Consider the following 15,316-nt stretch of genomic DNA (forward strand, 5'->3'; position numbering starts at 1 on the left):
TACTTGCAGGAGCTGTTCATGACGGCAACGGGACGGCTACGGTACCGACAACCGGAAGTCAAAGGTCGTGCGCTGACTGCGTCATCTCCCACTACATGTACTTTCGCTGCTGTCTTCGGTCGGACGGAGTGCGCGCGTGTCTCAGTCACCGGTAGCGCTCATAATCTGGAGTGGACTGCGGCACCCGACTTGGGCCTTCCCGTCATGAAGTTCCATTGGGTATACGTAAGCGGTACCTTAACTGTCTTGATGCATCGCTTAACGTCTACTGTTCCGCGGGGTTCGGTGCCGTTTCCCTCACCATCTTCTTCCACTTGCTCCCCGCTTCGGTTCCGTCTTCCGATAATGCCGCAAACTCATCCTCGCCTTCCCAATCTTCATCGGGTTCCTGTCCGAGTTCCTCGCCGTGACCTATATTGAATTGTCAGCTGTCACATTCATCAAACACGTCTGTGTAATCTCACTTTTGTTCTTCTGAATCCACTTGGCCTGGAACCGACTTTCAAAGTAGGCAATTCCGCAAAGAAAAGGAAAGTACAGTACAAAGATGACCTTCCTGTTGAGGGTTTGATAAGCCGAGCGAGACAGCAGGGGCTGTAACGGCAAAAGAAATATGACCTCGACCAGGTTGAAAGGAGCGAGAAAGACTGAATTACAATCTTAGTACATCAGCAATTAAACGCCTTGCTTGAAAGCACTCACCATTCTCATCCGGGGCTCGCACGGCATTGAGCGTCCGGCGTGAGAACAAAGCCAAAAACTCATCCGTACTGTTATCCGTAATGTTTGAATACGCTACGTTGAACAACGCAACGAGAATGTTCAGCAAAATCACAGCTGTCACAAAAACCCAGAGGTAATAAAGGATAGGACCGAATGGTTTTGCAAAATCCCTGAACGTATCAAAGTCCGGTGACTGAAGGACGGCCTGGATAATCGAATGAAGAAGTGCAACAGGCGAGTCCAACACTCGGTCAGCAGAGTCCAGCCCCAAGAAACTTTGGATGAAACCAGCCGCTACAACAGCAAGCAACGCGAAGAAGACAACAGATTCCTTCAGCATCTCCTTCGTAACAATAAGCATAGTACCAAAAAACTTACTCGTGTCGAGATAGAGGAGCATGCGTGTCCACATTAATGGAGCCGCAGCAGCAAGGAACTGATAGGCTCTCAAGTTGTACTGCAACTGCTTCTCAGAATCCTTGGTGACGGCAGCCGCAACGCGGTATCCAAGACAGATGTGGAACATGGTATAAGTAGTCAAGTTCCATACATTCCAAAACGCTGCACGGACACTGGTTAGCGAGATCTTCTGCTTCAAGGATTGTCATATTACCTAGGTAAGCGATCTTGCCAACCTTCCATAGTTTTGCAAACTCGTCGATGGTCGAAGCAATGACAAAGACGTACAGGATGATCTCAACCACATCGACCTGGCCAATGGCATCCGGGGTGTTCACAGCGATGGTGTAAAGTAGCAGGAATATCACCGATGTTACAACTCCCCAAAGAGTCTGGTATCTTGGCGTTTTGCTATCGTGCTGGTTAGCAAGAGTATAGGAACAAGAGAATGAGCTCCTACATCTTCTCGCCGTCCAAGTGAACTCTGAAGGAGGTGTTGGTAAGTTCGCGGTTGGGGGTAAAAGTCATCCCATCTGGTCCTGAATCCACTTCCCAATAACCCCTCCAGAGGTACGTGATGCACCTCTGAAAGTTATTTGCTCCAATAACGTACGTAACATGTTGGTCAATTGCGGCTTCCGCAGCTTGAGCACGGTATGAGTACAGGTACATCAACACAAATAGGACACACTCACCGCTGATTCGGTCAGTTTCGCTACCGGCTTGTAGCATGGAGTAACGTCGAAACAGAAGGCTCTTGAAAAGCTCGTCCACATCATCTGTGGTGTCAATGATCTGCTTTGCAAGCACATCACACGCAACAGCACGAAGATTGTTGAGATCGGCATCAGGAAGGTTTGACTTTGACTGTTTCATGAACCACCTCCTGCACATCAAAAGCGCATACACAACGCACGCATTCGTTTCCTTGGAATCCACTCCGGCCCTCGTCCGTACCAGCTCAATTACATCGTTCGTGATGATCCTTGAATTCGGTTTCGTGACGTGGCTTTCCTTGTAGGCTACGGGAATGATCTCCTGGACGAGATATCTTATCCGAAGAGCGACCTTTGTGCAATCTGTGGTCACTGATCAGCAATGGAGCAGGCAGTGCGAGGATAATTGTACGGCATACGTTGAGCGGAGATGGCAGGACTTCTGTTGAGATCGTTGTCGCTGTAGGGAAGGAGAGGACCCCTGGACGTATCTTGTCTGCCTTGAAAAGCCATTGCTCCTGGCAGTGCAAGGCCTACTCCGATTGCTGGTGAAGTGAATGCTCTCTTGGAAGCGCAGTCAGAGCCAACTGCAGCTATCTGCCTGCCGCACATGACATCATATCGCTAAGGAAGCCCGAGATAACCTTAAATATGGTAAACCTGATTTATTGATATCTTGATGGATATTCTCCTTCTTTTCTTTTGCTTTTGATCCGCGTAAAGTCTCTACTCGGCATCGCCAACATCGCTTCCCTCATCCTCATCACCAGAAATCTCCGCGTTCTCCTGGAGTTTACGTGCCATAAGCTCGGCAAGCTCGAGCTCATCAGTCTCACTGATAGCCCGAGGCTTCATCTTCACAACCAAATTTCCACCAGCCGCCTCGATACTCTTCTTAATAGTCTCAATAGATGCCTCCAAAGCTTGAATACCAGTGTTCTTGTCCAGTGCGTTGGTGAGAACGACGTATAAGGGGGGAGCGACAAGCTTGACCTTGACAGGCGCGTCCACGTTGTCCTTGTTCTCGCCGGCTTTGAGTGCGGCCTTGACGGCGTCGACACCCTCGTAACCGAAACACGTAACCTCGATATCGGCACGGATTTTGATGGCTTGAGGAGTAAGGCGGCGGGCGATCTGGGTGAGGAGGTCGGGAATAATCTCGGGCTTTGATGCTGTCAGACCCTCAAACACTTGCTCAGAGTTGCTGGAAAATGACGAGTTAGTGCGAGGAATCAGAGTGAACTGCAGTGCGACTTACGAAATGGCCAACTTGAAAGCGTCGTATGCGTGTCCGTACTTCTTGTACAGAGGCCAGCCGACGGTCTCGTACAGCTCAGTCAAAGAAACCTCGTGCTTCTCGGCGACGTGTCTCAAGATGGAGTGAACAGCCTTTGACTTGTTGAATCGCTCCTCACACTTGAGGATATCCTCTGGGCTAACTCGGCGCTTGGACAAGTCAATGTAACCCTTCTCCTTGTCTACCCTGAGCACAACGACAACCTCATTCCGTCCAACTCGGATAAGCTTCTGAATGGAACGGATACGACGGCGAGACAACTCGGACAGCAGAATCATTCCCTCAATGTTGTCGTACTCCAAAAGCTTGACGTAAGCTCCCATCTCAGCGATTTGTCTGACATTGACAACGACACTACAAAATCACCAGCGGTCAGTTTGTCGCCCCGGTGCATCAGATAAATGGTTGACATACAGTTCGTCCACCTCCGGGAACCTGTTCTCGTAAAAACGGCAAGTCACAGACATTATGACGGCGACAATCGATCGATCTATAAGCTGAACGAGATAATAAAGACAGCACCTGGGGCGTGATCGAGGTCGATGAAGTTGTCTGAGGCCTGATTTCTGAAGCGTCGAGACTCGCGCTGTAGACCGCCGAGAGCTGCAGAACGTCGAATTCGCACCCCGTGCTGGGACCTGGTAGAAGAGCACTGCTTTTTACATAGAGTGCGACAAGAGTATTTGTGCAATGTGATGAACTTCTTTGCTTGTCTTGCTACGAAACTCCCCTTCGATCTTTCACTTGCGGCAGAGACATGTCGACATCGGCTCCCGGTGCAATGGTGCGCGCACGTGAGCTTATTCAGCAGCGCTCATACGTCGGCGGAGATCCGTAACATCCCCTCGAGAAAAGGACTGCAAGGGAGGAAATATCTCGGTCCGGGAAGCCCTCTAACATCGCGCCATTCTATTCCGTCATTGCGACTGTATTTCAGCCAGATCGACGCAGCTGGGCTTGAGGTTCAGCACCAGACCCAAGATTCGAACGTTTCCCCTCTGTCGAACCTTATCCGTATTTCGGGAGTTGATCCGTGACATCGTGCGGTAGTTAAAACACTTGGAACAACGTCCTTGAGCTCCCATGGGTTTGCTTTCGCTCGGAACACCTCTGGATTGGGAGGAGTGTAAGAAGCTGGCGGATCATGTCAGAGAACATGGCATCGACCAGTTCCTGAGTATTTGGCGGAACACGAAGGACAAAGAGGGTGACACGTTACTTTGGGGAGACGAGGTGGAATATATTGTTGTTTCTTATGACGATGACGAAAAGGATGCTCGGTTGTCGCTGCGTCAAGCGGAGATTCTCAAAACGCTCGCCGACGACGAAGCGCTTAAGAGAGCGGGCGGTGTGATACCGGAACAACAAGAGCAATCATCTGTTAGCCCTGCGGAGATTCTGCCCACCTTTCATGCCGAGTATGGTAGGTACATGCTGGAAGCTACGCCAGGTGCTCCGTACAGCTGTTCCCTCAAGGACTTGCTCAGTGTGGAGCCTAACATGAAGCGACGCCGAGTCATTGCGAAAGCGCACATGAAAGAAAACGAATCGCCCATTACTTTGACATCCTATCCTCGTCTTGGATGCGAGCGTTTCACAGACCCTTATTACCCACCAACCGGTGCTGCCTCTCGCTCCCTCTTCCTTCCAGATGAGATCATCAATCCGCATCCGCGTTTTCCAACTCTTACGGCCAACATCCGGACTCGCCGTACGGAGAAGGTTGCCATGAACGTTCCCATCTTCTTTGATGAGAACACTCCGCGTCCATTTGTTGATCCGACCATCCCTCGCGACCGTGACTTGTTCCCTGAAGATGCGAATGCAAGGGAAGGTGCCGCAAAAGTCGACCATATCTACATGGATAGCATGGGCTTCGGTATGGGATGTTGCTGTCTACAAATCACGTTTCAAGCAAAGAACGTGGTGGAGGCCAGGAGACTGTACGATCAGCTTACCCCCCTGGGCCCTATCATGTTGGCCATGACTGCTGCAGCGCCGCTATGGAGAGGATATGTATCCAATCAGGACTGTAGGTGGAATGTAATCGCTGGTAGCGTGGATGATCGGCCCCCGGAGGAGCGTGGTGAAGGTCCCCTCAAGAACAGCAGATACCGCATTCCAAAATCCCGTTACGACTCGGTTGATTGCTACCTTTCGGAAGATGAACGCTTGCGTCCAGAATATAACGATGTACCTCTTGTGAAGGACGAGGCCATCAGGCAGAGGCTTTTGGATGCGGGAATTGACGAACGCTTGGCCAATCACGTGTCCCATCTGTTCATCCGGGATCCGCTGGTCATTTTCTCTGAGCTGATTGATCAAAATGACACCGTTTCGTCTGATCACTTCGAGAACATCTGGTCTACGAATTGGCAAACCATGCGTTTCAAGCCCCCACCGCCTGGTAGTGACATTGGATGGAGGGTCGAATTCCGAAGTATGGAAATCCAGATTACCGATTTTGAGAACGCTGCGTTTTCCATCTTCATCGTGCTGTTGACCAGAGCAATCTTGTCGTTTGGCTTGAATTTCTACATTCCCATATCGAAGGTCGACGAGAACATGCAGCTGGCTCATCACCGCGGGGCTATCCTGACAGAAAAGTTTTGGTTCCGCAAGAATGTCTTCCCGACTACCGGCAGCTGTTCGGAAGGGGCTCCGCACATTAACGGTGATAAGCCTTCACGGCCTGGCTCCCCTGGTGCACCCACTTTAGGACCTGTCGAGGACGAATACGAACGCATGACCATCAACGAAATCATGAACGGCAAGGGTGATTACCCAGGTTTGCTTCCCCTGGTGGAAAACTACCTGAACTCGATCAACTGCGATGTCGAGACCAGGTGCGAGTTGAATAAATATTTGGCGCTCATTCGGAGGAGGGCAAGTGGGGAGTTACAAACTGCGGCGACATGGATCCGAGAGTTTGTTCGCAATCATCCAGCATATAAGAAGGACAGTGTTGTTTCGAGAGAGATCAACTATGACCTGATAAAGGCAGTAGAGAAGATTACCAATGGCGAGGGGCGTGAAGAAGGACTAGGAAGGGAGATGCTGGGATTTTGATGAGCAGTGGATGAAGTACAGCTGGGCTCGAATGGCATATACGCGAATTAAGCATGCTTGGTCTCGCGATAATATGAAAATGCCAATTGCGTAATTCTCGGGTGCCTCTTTGCTCGTTATGCTCTGTCAACCGAAACACCCAACACTGCTTTGTAAAAAAGGTTCATTTGTCGTCTGGTTATACGGTGTGACTGTTATCGTACATGACTGGTCGGCATTTAACGCAACCGTTGCCGAATACTTCCTTCCATGAGATCTCGACGAGTATCACTCTTCTGCAGCTGCCTCCTTCAACTCCTTCATCTCCGCCACACGCTTCTTGAAATCTTCATATTGACACTTCTCATAAGACTGTTGCATTTCAGTCAGCACGAACTCCAACTGTGCAAGATTATACACGTACGTGACGCTCATCCTCGCACTTCCATGGTGCGTACAGGGTCTTGATTCTGCAGCTGTTCAATGGGATAAGAAGGTGTGCACAGTTGTCCCTAAATTCGATCATGAGTCAGGCCAGTGCTTGGGGTGCGCCGGGGCGGAAAGTCTATTACCTGTAACCTAGAGGGACACGGTATGCCTTCATCTCTTCTTGTGATACTAACGACAGAATTAGCATTTGCACCGCACGGCCATAGCAGTCGCTCCATCATACCGCTCATCTTTGATTGTGTAGAGAACTGTGGAGGTCTATAGCAATGGCTCCTCCAGCTGCCTGATGGATTCCGGTGACCATAGCAATGCACGCGCTGCGGCGACCCAGGCACAACCATCACCCAGTCACAGAAGGGTGTTCACACTCGAGCTGCTATTTCTGCTTTTCAGATATCAATATACTTTCTTGCTTTTCTGTAGACCAATTCTTTACGAAGTTTCATTTGACTCGCGTGGGCTGTACCGCGGCAGAACGCGTCTTCCTTGGGGACAGTCAATAACGAGCATTCAGTCTCCTTGCCAGCGCTTCTCTGTTCATTGCCTAATCGGTTTCGCATATCTGGTTAAAGTATTTCCAGAGTGGGCCTCCTTTCTCTCGCGGCATCTGTCTTCCGCAGTCAACTACACTTCGCTTTGCGACAGATCTGCTCAGCTCTGCCCTGGCTGCCACCACAGTATTCGCATCGGCTATTCTGTGCAACTGTCTCATCGCAATACGAACGAAGACGCATACACCTTCGGAGCTTTCTGTACTTAGACAAGATGCCTGAAATATACAAAGCGACATATTCGGGTGTGCCGGTGTTCGAGTATTTAGCGAAAGGAATCGCATGTATGCGTCGCCGTTCGGACGGATGGTTGAATGCGACGCAAATATTGAAGGTTGCCGGTTTTGACAAACCCCAGCGTACTCGTATCCTCGAGCGCGATGTGCAGAAGGGTACGCATGAGAAGGTACAGGGAGGTTACGGTAAATACCAAGGTGCGATACTCCTGCGATAATCAATATCAGCTACTGACCTACTCCGTAGGAACCTGGGTACCTCTCGAGCGAGGTCGGCAAATAGCAAGCCAGTATGGGATTGAAGGAGTCCTGCAACCTATTATTGACTTTCGGGAAACCTCCGAGAGTCCGCCGTTGGCTCCGAAGCACATCACCGCTGCTTCCACGAGGACCAAAGCTGCGCCGAAGGCGAAGGCTGCGGTAGCAAAGCGTGCAGCTGCAGCACCTGTTCCTCGGGTGATGGCTCCACCACCACGGCCTGTGTTGCCCGATTCCGAAAGTGACCTCGAGGATGGTGATGTCAGTGAGGAGTCTTTGGGTAGCGGGTCTGGGAGCGCCTCTCATAGCCGGGCATCCTCTCCAGGTGTATACTCGCAAGTATCTCAAAGCACGAATGGAGTGTTGGGAAAGCGGAAGAGACAAACAGCTGGCCATGAAGCTGCGAACGAGTCGTACACGGAGCAGCTTCTGCAGTATTTCATACAGCCAATTGAGGAGCATTTTCCTCAGTTCTTATATCGGCCTCTGCCCGACTTCGATGCCAACTCCATCATTGATGAGGAGGGCCACACCGCGTTCCACTGGGCATGCGCCATGGCGACTGTGGAAGTTGCACAACTGCTAAAAGAAGCTGGAGCTGATATATCTTTGGCAAATGCTCAAGGCCAGACGCCCCTGATGCGAGCTATCATGTTTACGAACAACTATGAGCAGCGAACGTTCTCACGGTTGGTTGATATGTTGCAAAGTACAGTGTATTGTATGGATAGATATGGGCAAACCGTCTTCCATCACATCGCATTGACCACGACCACCAGGTCCAAGCTGGCTGCGGCAAGGAACTACATCGAGCTGCTATTGGCGAAGTTGGCAGAAACTCAGTCCAAAGAACAAATCGGCCGCATCTTGGATATGCGGAACTTGGAAGGAGATACTGCACTACTGATATGCGCCCGTAACGGTGCACGCAAGTGCGCTCGCGTGATGATGGACTTCCTCGCAAATCCAGGGATTCCGAATAATCAAGGTCATACTGCGACCGAGTATATCAACCAGCACGATCAGATGAGAACGGCGGCTGCAATCCCTACTTTCAGTAACATGAGCACATCGCCTCCGCCAGGAAATCAATCCATACAACAGCTCCTTCACGGCGCGCAACATGTGGAAGCGCAAGAGCCCACGTTTGTTTCTGCGCCTGCCAAATCTATCATGCAGGATGTGCTGCCCGATATCGGCAAGCGGCTGAGGTCTTTGGCCGACGCCTACGAGAAGGAGCTGAAAGAGAAAGATTCCGACCTGCGGCAATCGCAGGATTTGCTTCAGACAACAGAGGCTGAGACAGAGGCGACGACGCAGCAGCTCGATTCCCTGAACCCGGCGATGCAAGAAGCTGAAGCTCAGCAAAGCTTCCAGCAAGTGAATGTACTTACTCAACGGCTTCGTGCAGTAATGGAGCGGAACCAGGCTAAGGATCTTGCAAAGCTTGTGCAAGAGGAAGAGCATCGTGCAAAGGCGTTATATAGCCCCGCTGGAAACGAGGATGATGCCGAAAAGTATCAACTTATGGAGGAGCTTGCTAGCTTGCAACGTGAGCGGAGAGCACTTGTCAACGAACAGGTTGAGCTTAGTGCTGCGGCTGGTGTCGGTGAGCGAATGAGCGATTACAGACGACTGATTGCTATTTGTTGTAACATTCGTGTCGAGGAGGTTGATGGCTTGCTTGATGATCTTCTTGACTCGCTACAAAGTTTGACTCCCACAGGTAGGGAAGACTCGGTTTTTTAGAAATGGGGACTAGGTTTGGTCTAGTTGGCGTTAGTTTTAGCAATACCACTGTACTCTGTGTATTAGAACCATACGTGTCCCAGAAAAGCAGCGCTGTAATCAGATTGTTCATGAAACACCAACCCACTCCAGAGTTTTTAGCAAACCTTCTCCCAGTGCACGCAAATCCTGTGGCCACACTATAACAGGACCGCTCCCATCTACCATGGAAAACCTTAAGACGGCCCATGCAACACAAGCCCTAACAGCAGCTCCACTGAAGGCCAGGGCACCTGCTTCCAGATAACCGCATTCAAGTAAAACTGAACAAACATTCAGTGATTGGACCGGAAGCAGGACATGATAACTTACTTGTCAGCGCCTCTATGTTGTTCACCACAACTGCCCAACCCACCGCTCTTGCTGCTGCCAACACATCGTATGACCAGATAACCATGAGTATCGGTAGTAGCTTCATACTGCTCGAAATGAACAGCGCCGTGCTCAACATGTTCGGTCTAGTCCAGCCCAGCATATACCGCGCCAGCCCTCGTATTGTCAGGTGAAATGCAACGGTTTCGACCAGGCATAATAAAAGAAAGCGCAAATATTGAGGCACAACGTGTCTCTGAAGCAGCGTTTCTGAGGTGAAGGGTAACGGCGCAGCTGTGGTTTGCTTTTCAAGTCGACCCCAAGTCAAGTATACGTCGAACAAAACGAGCAGGATACCGAGTCGTACAATGCTCCGCTATCAACGAGTTAGAACGTATCTGAAGAGTTCGATGCGTTGACGAACGTCAATTGAATCGGATGCTGAACCAAAGCGGTTAAACAGCAAATGACGATAGACTTGAGGTTTGATCAGGATGATGTCGATGAAGAGGACAACATAATCATGCTCCACATATTTATCTGCAAACTCCCGGCACCGAGGCTGTCCATGAATCAGTAAGAGGCGTCGTTGAAGGTCCCATAAGACATACACACTGTGTCAAGGTAAGATTTCCTTTGGAGTACTCGATGAAGAGTGAATCGACAGGAAACGAACAAGATATGCAACGATATCGTTTCGAAGGAGTACCTTCCGGAAGCCTTCGAGATGTCACCATCGTTCGATAATCCTCTGAAAGATTGCCTCGCACTGTAACTCCGGGGTTGTCGGCGTAACGGTCACGTGCGCAGGTGCCCCCTGTATCGTCGAATTCGTAGAGCGGTCAGACTGGTCCTCGAACTCTACAGGCAGTACATTTCCAGATACGACCTATACCTGTCTTCGCCAATGTTCAGATCAGCCATTGTCGCTAGAACGGCCTTCCGGGCTTACTCAACAGCTGCCCCAGCTGCTGGTTCGCCTGTTCTTCTGCAAATCAGAAATGACATGAAGGCAGCCATGCGAGCAAAGGATACCTATAAGTTGGCCGTCCTGAAAGGTGTGTCTCTGGAGTACCATACTTTGTATCACGGTGGACCTATACTGACACTATACAGGTGTTCTTGCTGACGTGACGAACGCATCAAAAACGGCAAAGCCCATCGAGACCGACTCTGCTGTCTTCGCCCTCCTGCAACAGTCCATTCTTAAGCGTCAAGAGTCAGCGGCAGAGTTCCGCAAGCATGAGCGTACTGATCTTGCCGAGAAGGAAGAATCCGAAGCGTCGGTTCTCAAGGCATACTTACCTGAACAGATGGAGGAAGGTGAACTGACTGCCTTGATTATTGATGTCTGCAACAAGATCCAGGCAGGGCCTAAGGATATGGGTACGCTCGATGGGCATAATCCTTGCAGCTTAACGCTAACGAATTTGTGTATAGGGAAGGTGATGAAAGAGGTAGCAAACCTCGTTACTGATGCGCAGGCACCGAAAAAGCTCGTCTCCGAATTGGTCCGTAAGACTTTGAGCAGTGGAACCTCATCCGCATAATATTACGGAGGACACTTGTATTTGCGGGACGAAGGGTATCGAAAACATACAATTTCTCACGGTCCGCAGCACTCATTACCGTCTAAGATTACCAACAGATAATATGCATCACGGATATCTCACCTATATCTTATTGTAATACTATTCTCGAATACGCTATGTGCTTACGATACCCTCGGCATCAACTTCGACGTCACCAGCCTCGTCAGTCTTAGAAAATGCCGGGGTTGGGGCTTCGATTTCTCCCATGATGCCACTCAAAACCTCGGCGGCCTTCTTGTGATAATCAAGCTGGGCTTGCACAAGTTGCTGCAAGGCTCCGGTAGCTTCCTGGCTGTCCAATACGTTCTTCATAACACCACTTGCTTCCTCAACTGCAGCGACAAAGTTGTCCTCGGCCTGCTCAATCTCGACACGCGCGGCATCCGCCCGTTCAGGTTTAGCGGAACGAGCGGAAGCCTTCGCTGCATCAAGCGTAAGACGGGCATTCTGAACCGATTTGCGAGCGCGGGCGGCAAATTGGAGGTTGATGGACAAAGCCGTGTTGATGGTTGCATTGAAGCGAGAATGAATTTGGTCGTCCTGCTGCAGGCGGGCCTCCCCAACCTTTTCCTCAGCATCGGCCACCTTGGACAAGGCAGCTCCGAATGGGTCTGAGGTACCCAAGAGGTCGGCTGAAGCATAAGCGGCACGAGCAAGGGCGTGCGCAAGGGTCTTCGGCTGACCTTTAGGTCCCGCCTTGACAAGGGCAGCCTGGGCTTCGGCAGCAGTGTGAGCCTGGGAGAGCGACTGGAACTTGTCCTGCACTTGCTTAGAAAAGTCGGTGAAAGACTCCTTCAAGTGAACAGGATAGTCATATCCCTCGTTGGCGTAAGTAGAAGTAATGCCAAGAAGTTTCTGGTGAACAGCCTTCAACGCATCAACGCGGCGTTCAAGATCAAGATATCTGTCGAGACGTTAGAAACCTTCTGGATCAGTTGTAAGAAGACTCACTCTTGGGGCAATTCTGTCTTCTCAACGTCGGAAGCACCAATGCGCTCCTTGGCCCATTGAGTCGTACGCCTAGCGAAAGGAGTGAAGGAGGAGAAGGACGATTGGACGGACTGGATGTCGACAGACTGGATAGAGGACTGAAGGCCAGACTGGATCTTGCTGAGGTTGATGTTCTTGAAAGCGTCCATTGCAATTGTTGTAGTGGTGGAGTACGATAAGGTTGGTGTAACGACGTCGCCGGCGCGGGCTGGCGTGTGCCTGGATGCTGGAGTCGGGTACGCCTGGTAGCAATGCTTATTTATAGTAACACAAGTGAATGGATTTCAAGAACATGCAAAAGGATAGAGGCAAGGAAGAAGGCGGAGACTGACATTTTGGCAGTGATAACTACCTGTTTACCACATGAATCTTTGCACCTCGCCTGGTACATGACTCCATTCAAATGGTCTGTAAATGAACATCCATACCGTGAGCGCTGATATCAGCTCATGCCATACGTACTCCATAAATGACCTGCTTGAATTCCTAGGTTTGATGTGGAGCCGCCAAATCAAGTAGGGCAGAATGAAGTATCTGAATTCCAGAAGCGGACTTGGAATCAGTGTCAGAGCCGTTGCGCCACAGAATGCCATCATGAAAAGTACTGACTGAGCTGTAGCAAGCTCCCGCAGCGTCAACCAGATAACGCCGAAGTACACTGGTACAGCGGCGTAACGTGCCAGTGCATGTGCCGAGATTGTACGGCGCCATATATAGAAGACGTAGTGGCGGTTGTCAGCGAGGATGAAAGGATGTACTCTAGTGTTGTAATGGACAGCAGCAATCATAACACCAAGTAGCAATGCGGTAGAAATAACCATTTGTGAGGTACCGAGCCTGCTCCTGAGAAATTGAGGCAGGAGTGAAGGCGTGAGAAGAAGAGGGAAACTGAAAAATGCTGCGAAGACGGCAAGATAGAAAAGCTGCGGAATATGCAATCCTGCGATGTGATTTGACTTGTCACCTTGTGTGTGTTAGCCGAGAACATTACAGGGATATGAGAGTCATACCGAGGACGATGCCTCCGTTCCAGGCAAGAAAAACGACGAAGGCAACCAGAACTGGGATATACCACGTGACAGCCTTTATCGTTTTGCACCAGTGCAGGCCGGCAATACGTGCCAAGGACCACGTAGACTTAAAATAGGTCTCTGGGAAAGAGGCGTGAACCGCAACTGGGTTTACGAGAAGTGGTCTGCCGTCTTCTTTCTCTTCTTGAAGGTCGCGGAGAAGCGAGATAAACATAACAAACGCAACCCAGATCACATTGGTCTGTCGGAAGGCTAGACTCACCAGACTGAACTGCGTTTCTGAATCAGTTTTTGCACATCAAAGGTACAGCTCCCAGACGTACTAGAGCGCTTCTCCAACGTCTCTTCTCCAAGGCGTCAAGGTAAGCAAGAAGCACGGCTATTGTTGACGGCACGTCCGTATAATACAGCATCCCAAAGAATGTAGACATTGGGAACGTCGCAATGAGCTTGCTATATTCAATCTGGCTTGCCGAAGCGCCGGCGTGTATTCGTCTGTAAAGTTTCGCTATCAATTCGGGCAGTATGACAACCGCAAGCAAGAAATTCGGGAATCGGAAGCTGAGGATCGATTTTATATAGTAGGATATGGGCAACGCCTTCATCATCCAATGCGCAGCCGTAGAGAGAGCGTATCTGGTCAGCATATATCAGTGAACGGATTCGATTTGTGCGGGTGAACTGCATACAGTCCCGGCGGTGTCGTCAGCTTTGGATCCCAAGTCCAGTAATCCCCTTCGATGTATCTCAGAGCTTGCGGAATGTGGAAGATTTCATCCTTTGCGGAAGTCAGAAACGGCGTCCATGACCAGCGAACGACGTACCATGTAGGGTTCGGGGACATGCTCTTGGATAAGACCGAAAGCGAGGACTGCGGCTGCTTGGTGCGCTCGGAGCGGCACTGTCGATGGCTGTACTCCAAACATTCCAGTTGATCTTTGACCTCAATGTCTACAGAACGTCCAAATGAGCGTGCCCAATACAGCGCGTCGCCGTATGTGCGACGCGTTCCTTGCCCGAGATGTTCCCCACAGACGGCCCTGCAAGCGTATGAGCATATATACCGTTTATGTGCGGTGCGGTATCTCCAGGAATGACATTCAAGCCAAAGACTCGCGGTTGGCTGGATAAGCTGTACTTGGTATACTTCATCCAGCACATTCCGCCGACGCTGCTCATCGACCTGTCACCTCTGTACCCTGATGCACTTACTCCTCCATGGATGAAAGATCTGAGGAGTTGGTACGTCACTACATACAAGGACCCTTTGATTGGATCGCAGTCCTACCCGGGAGGCGTACGTCGTATATTCGAAGTGTGTTATCCACATGCTGACAGCATTTCTGTCATAGTGGTTTACAGCTTTCCTTGCATACGAGGCACTCTTTCAGCTTCCCTTCTTCTTCTACGCTGCTTTCGAACTATGGAAAGGTACCACCTACCTCTGCGTGCAATGCCGGACGTACGCATTGACAAGAGCTGTCGCTGACTGAATCTGCTTCAGGTGCCAAGGATGTCTACCTTCCGTTACTAATTTATGGTATCCACGTTACCACTACGACATCAGCTTGCCTGGGTGAATTGCTGTCCTTCAAGGATCACATATTAGCCATGCCCGAGAAAGCGACGCTACTAGCGTTCTATCTACCATACATTCTGATCCCTATTCTTATGTCGTGGGACATGTGGGGTAGGATAAAAGAGGGCTTGCGTGGTGCCAGCAATAGCAGGAAAAAACACGCTTAGAGCAATGCTTTGAATAGATCCGAATTCCGAAGCTGAAAAGCTCAATATAGTGAAAATCTGCATGCCCGTGCGGCAATATATGCGACCTGCGCCCTCCTCAGAACAGACTGGAAACATGACACGAACGTCGACTAAACTGTTCAATCCACCATTTCTGGACGTAAATCCGATCTGCGAGG

At 50.3% G+C, this 15,316-nt stretch overlaps 10 protein-coding genes across 10 annotated transcripts; 4 read left to right on the forward strand and 6 right to left on the reverse strand.

Annotated features, from left to right (window-relative positions):
* Positions 1-170: 170 nt before the first annotated feature.
* On the reverse strand, positions 171-2,404 carry SAICODRAFT_76435 (uncharacterized protein). The gene is made up of 7 exons (XM_019171020.1): positions 2,258-2,404; positions 1,818-2,201; positions 1,583-1,766; positions 1,337-1,533; positions 703-1,284; positions 465-647; positions 171-411 (listed from the first exon to the last, which is right to left on the reverse strand). The coding sequence occupies exons 1-7, from the start codon at positions 2,349-2,351 to the stop codon at positions 266-268; spliced, it is 1,770 nt and encodes a 589-aa protein (XP_019026556.1). The 5' UTR covers positions 2,352-2,404; the 3' UTR covers positions 171-265.
* A 66-nt stretch (positions 2,405-2,470) lies between these two features.
* Positions 2,471-3,702, reverse strand: SAICODRAFT_76440 (eukaryotic translation initiation factor 2 subunit alpha). The gene is made up of 3 exons (XM_019171022.1): positions 3,550-3,702; positions 3,097-3,489; positions 2,471-3,042 (listed from the first exon to the last, which is right to left on the reverse strand). The coding sequence occupies exons 1-3, from the start codon at positions 3,600-3,602 to the stop codon at positions 2,565-2,567; spliced, it is 924 nt and encodes a 307-aa protein (XP_019026557.1). The 5' UTR covers positions 3,603-3,702; the 3' UTR covers positions 2,471-2,564.
* A 282-nt stretch (positions 3,703-3,984) lies between these two features.
* On the forward strand, positions 3,985-6,206 carry SAICODRAFT_88707 (glutamate-cysteine ligase; the record flags this gene model as incomplete). Its single annotated transcript, XM_019171581.1, has 1 exon — positions 3,985-6,206. Exon 1 carries the CDS (start codon positions 4,219-4,221, stop codon positions 6,202-6,204), a length of 1,986 nt encoding a protein of 661 aa, XP_019026558.1. The 5' UTR covers positions 3,985-4,218.
* Positions 6,207-6,471: 265 nt separating this feature from the next.
* SAICODRAFT_88710 (uncharacterized protein) lies at positions 6,472-6,913 on the reverse strand (the record flags this gene model as incomplete). The annotated part of the gene is made up of 4 exons (XM_019171582.1): positions 6,857-6,913; positions 6,756-6,801; positions 6,608-6,695; positions 6,472-6,555 (listed from the first exon to the last, which is right to left on the reverse strand). Exons 1-4 carry the CDS (start codon positions 6,861-6,863, stop codon positions 6,472-6,474), a joined length of 225 nt encoding a protein of 74 aa, XP_019026559.1. The 5' UTR covers positions 6,864-6,913.
* Positions 6,914-7,140: 227 nt separating this feature from the next.
* SAICODRAFT_88714 (apses-domain-containing protein) lies at positions 7,141-9,493 on the forward strand. The gene is made up of 2 exons (XM_019171583.1): positions 7,141-7,618; positions 7,668-9,493. Exons 1-2 carry the CDS (start codon positions 7,399-7,401, stop codon positions 9,425-9,427), a joined length of 1,980 nt encoding a protein of 659 aa, XP_019026560.1. The 5' UTR covers positions 7,141-7,398; the 3' UTR covers positions 9,428-9,493.
* Positions 9,472-10,836, reverse strand: SAICODRAFT_88718 (Arv1-like protein). Its single transcript, XM_019171584.1, has 4 exons — positions 10,390-10,836; positions 10,203-10,340; positions 9,779-10,154; positions 9,472-9,729 (listed from the first exon to the last, which is right to left on the reverse strand). Exons 1-4 carry the CDS (start codon positions 10,513-10,515, stop codon positions 9,536-9,538), a joined length of 834 nt encoding a protein of 277 aa, XP_019026561.1. The 5' UTR covers positions 10,516-10,836; the 3' UTR covers positions 9,472-9,535.
* On the forward strand, positions 10,645-11,506 carry SAICODRAFT_29041 (GatB/YqeY domain-containing protein). Its single transcript, XM_019167298.1, has 3 exons — positions 10,645-10,836; positions 10,895-11,164; positions 11,219-11,506. Exons 1-3 carry the CDS (start codon positions 10,686-10,688, stop codon positions 11,326-11,328), a joined length of 531 nt encoding a protein of 176 aa, XP_019026562.1. The 5' UTR covers positions 10,645-10,685; the 3' UTR covers positions 11,329-11,506.
* A 56-nt stretch (positions 11,507-11,562) lies between these two features.
* SAICODRAFT_49441 (uncharacterized protein) lies at positions 11,563-12,431 on the reverse strand (the record flags this gene model as incomplete). The annotated part of the gene is made up of 2 exons (XM_019168968.1): positions 11,563-12,274; positions 12,322-12,431. Coding segments are annotated over 2 exons (822 nt in total), but the record flags the coding sequence as incomplete, so codon positions are not given.
* A 285-nt stretch (positions 12,432-12,716) lies between these two features.
* Positions 12,717-14,353, reverse strand: SAICODRAFT_88726 (uncharacterized protein; the record flags this gene model as incomplete). The annotated part of the gene is made up of 5 exons (XM_019171585.1): positions 14,216-14,353; positions 14,081-14,169; positions 13,715-14,027; positions 13,371-13,662; positions 12,717-13,324 (listed from the first exon to the last, which is right to left on the reverse strand). The coding sequence occupies exons 1-5, from the start codon at positions 14,315-14,317 to the stop codon at positions 12,717-12,719; spliced, it is 1,404 nt and encodes a 467-aa protein (XP_019026564.1). The 5' UTR covers positions 14,318-14,353.
* A 110-nt stretch (positions 14,354-14,463) lies between these two features.
* Positions 14,464-15,221, forward strand: SAICODRAFT_29042 (uncharacterized protein). Its single transcript, XM_019167299.1, has 3 exons — positions 14,464-14,688; positions 14,744-14,822; positions 14,896-15,221. The coding sequence occupies exons 1-3, from the start codon at positions 14,485-14,487 to the stop codon at positions 15,135-15,137; spliced, it is 525 nt and encodes a 174-aa protein (XP_019026565.1). The 5' UTR covers positions 14,464-14,484; the 3' UTR covers positions 15,138-15,221.
* The last annotated feature ends 95 nt before the right edge of the window (positions 15,222-15,316 follow it).

The sequence above is a fragment of the Saitoella complicata genome, assembly GCF_001661265.1.
Source record: "Saitoella complicata NRRL Y-17804 unplaced genomic scaffold SAICOscaffold_3, whole genome shotgun sequence".
Classification (NCBI taxonomy): Eukaryota; Fungi; Ascomycota; class Saitoellomycetes; order Saitoellales; family Saitoellaceae; genus Saitoella; species Saitoella complicata.

What these genes read in the sequence shown, in the direction of transcription:
- SAICODRAFT_76435 (XM_019171020.1), bottom strand. Translation starts at nt 2,351, where the DNA reads ATGGCTTTTCAAGGCAGACAAGATACGTCCAGGGGTCCTCTCCTTCCC. An exon ending in CGAAACTGACCGAATCAGCG is followed by an intron (nt 1,767 to 1,817) that starts GTGAGTGTGTCC and finishes ACCGTGCTCAAG; the next exon opens with CTGCGGAAGCCGCAATTGAC. An exon ending in GTGGATTCAGAAGAACAAAA is followed by an intron (nt 412 to 464) that starts GTGAGATTACAC and finishes AATTCAATATAG; the next exon opens with GTCACGGCGAGGAACTCGGA.
- SAICODRAFT_76440 (XM_019171022.1), bottom strand. Translation starts at nt 3,602, where the DNA reads ATGTCTGTGACTTGCCGTTTTTACGAGAACAGGTTCCCGGAGGTGGAC. An exon ending in TTCCCGGAGGTGGACGAACT is followed by an intron (nt 3,490 to 3,549) that starts GTATGTCAACCA and finishes GTGATTTTGTAG; the next exon opens with TGTCGTTGTCAATGTCAGAC. An exon ending in GCTTTCAAGTTGGCCATTTC is followed by an intron (nt 3,043 to 3,096) that starts GTAAGTCGCACT and finishes GTCATTTTCCAG; the next exon opens with CAACTCTGAGCAAGTGTTTG.
- SAICODRAFT_88714 (XM_019171583.1), top strand. Translation starts at nt 7,399, where the DNA reads ATGCCTGAAATATACAAAGCGACATATTCGGGTGTGCCGGTGTTCGAG. An exon ending in AGGTTACGGTAAATACCAAG is followed by an intron (nt 7,619 to 7,667) that starts GTGCGATACTCC and finishes CCTACTCCGTAG; the next exon opens with GAACCTGGGTACCTCTCGAG.
- SAICODRAFT_88718 (XM_019171584.1), bottom strand. Translation starts at nt 10,515, where the DNA reads ATGGTGACATCTCGAAGGCTTCCGGAAGGTACTCCTTCGAAACGATAT. An exon ending in ATCTTACCTTGACACAGTGT is followed by an intron (nt 10,341 to 10,389) that starts GTATGTCTTATG and finishes ATTCATGGACAG; the next exon opens with CCTCGGTGCCGGGAGTTTGC. An exon ending in CAGCATCCGATTCAATTGAC is followed by an intron (nt 10,155 to 10,202) that starts GTTCGTCAACGC and finishes ACTCGTTGATAG; the next exon opens with CGGAGCATTGTACGACTCGG.
- SAICODRAFT_29041 (XM_019167298.1), top strand. Translation starts at nt 10,686, where the DNA reads ATGTTCAGATCAGCCATTGTCGCTAGAACGGCCTTCCGGGCTTACTCA. An exon ending in TAAGTTGGCCGTCCTGAAAG is followed by an intron (nt 10,837 to 10,894) that starts GTGTGTCTCTGG and finishes GACACTATACAG; the next exon opens with GTGTTCTTGCTGACGTGACG. An exon ending in GGCAGGGCCTAAGGATATGG is followed by an intron (nt 11,165 to 11,218) that starts GTACGCTCGATG and finishes ATTTGTGTATAG; the next exon opens with GGAAGGTGATGAAAGAGGTA.
- SAICODRAFT_29042 (XM_019167299.1), top strand. Translation starts at nt 14,485, where the DNA reads ATGACATTCAAGCCAAAGACTCGCGGTTGGCTGGATAAGCTGTACTTG. An exon ending in CGCAGTCCTACCCGGGAGGC is followed by an intron (nt 14,689 to 14,743) that starts GTACGTCGTATA and finishes TTTCTGTCATAG; the next exon opens with TGGTTTACAGCTTTCCTTGC. An exon ending in TGCTTTCGAACTATGGAAAG is followed by an intron (nt 14,823 to 14,895) that starts GTACCACCTACC and finishes AATCTGCTTCAG; the next exon opens with GTGCCAAGGATGTCTACCTT.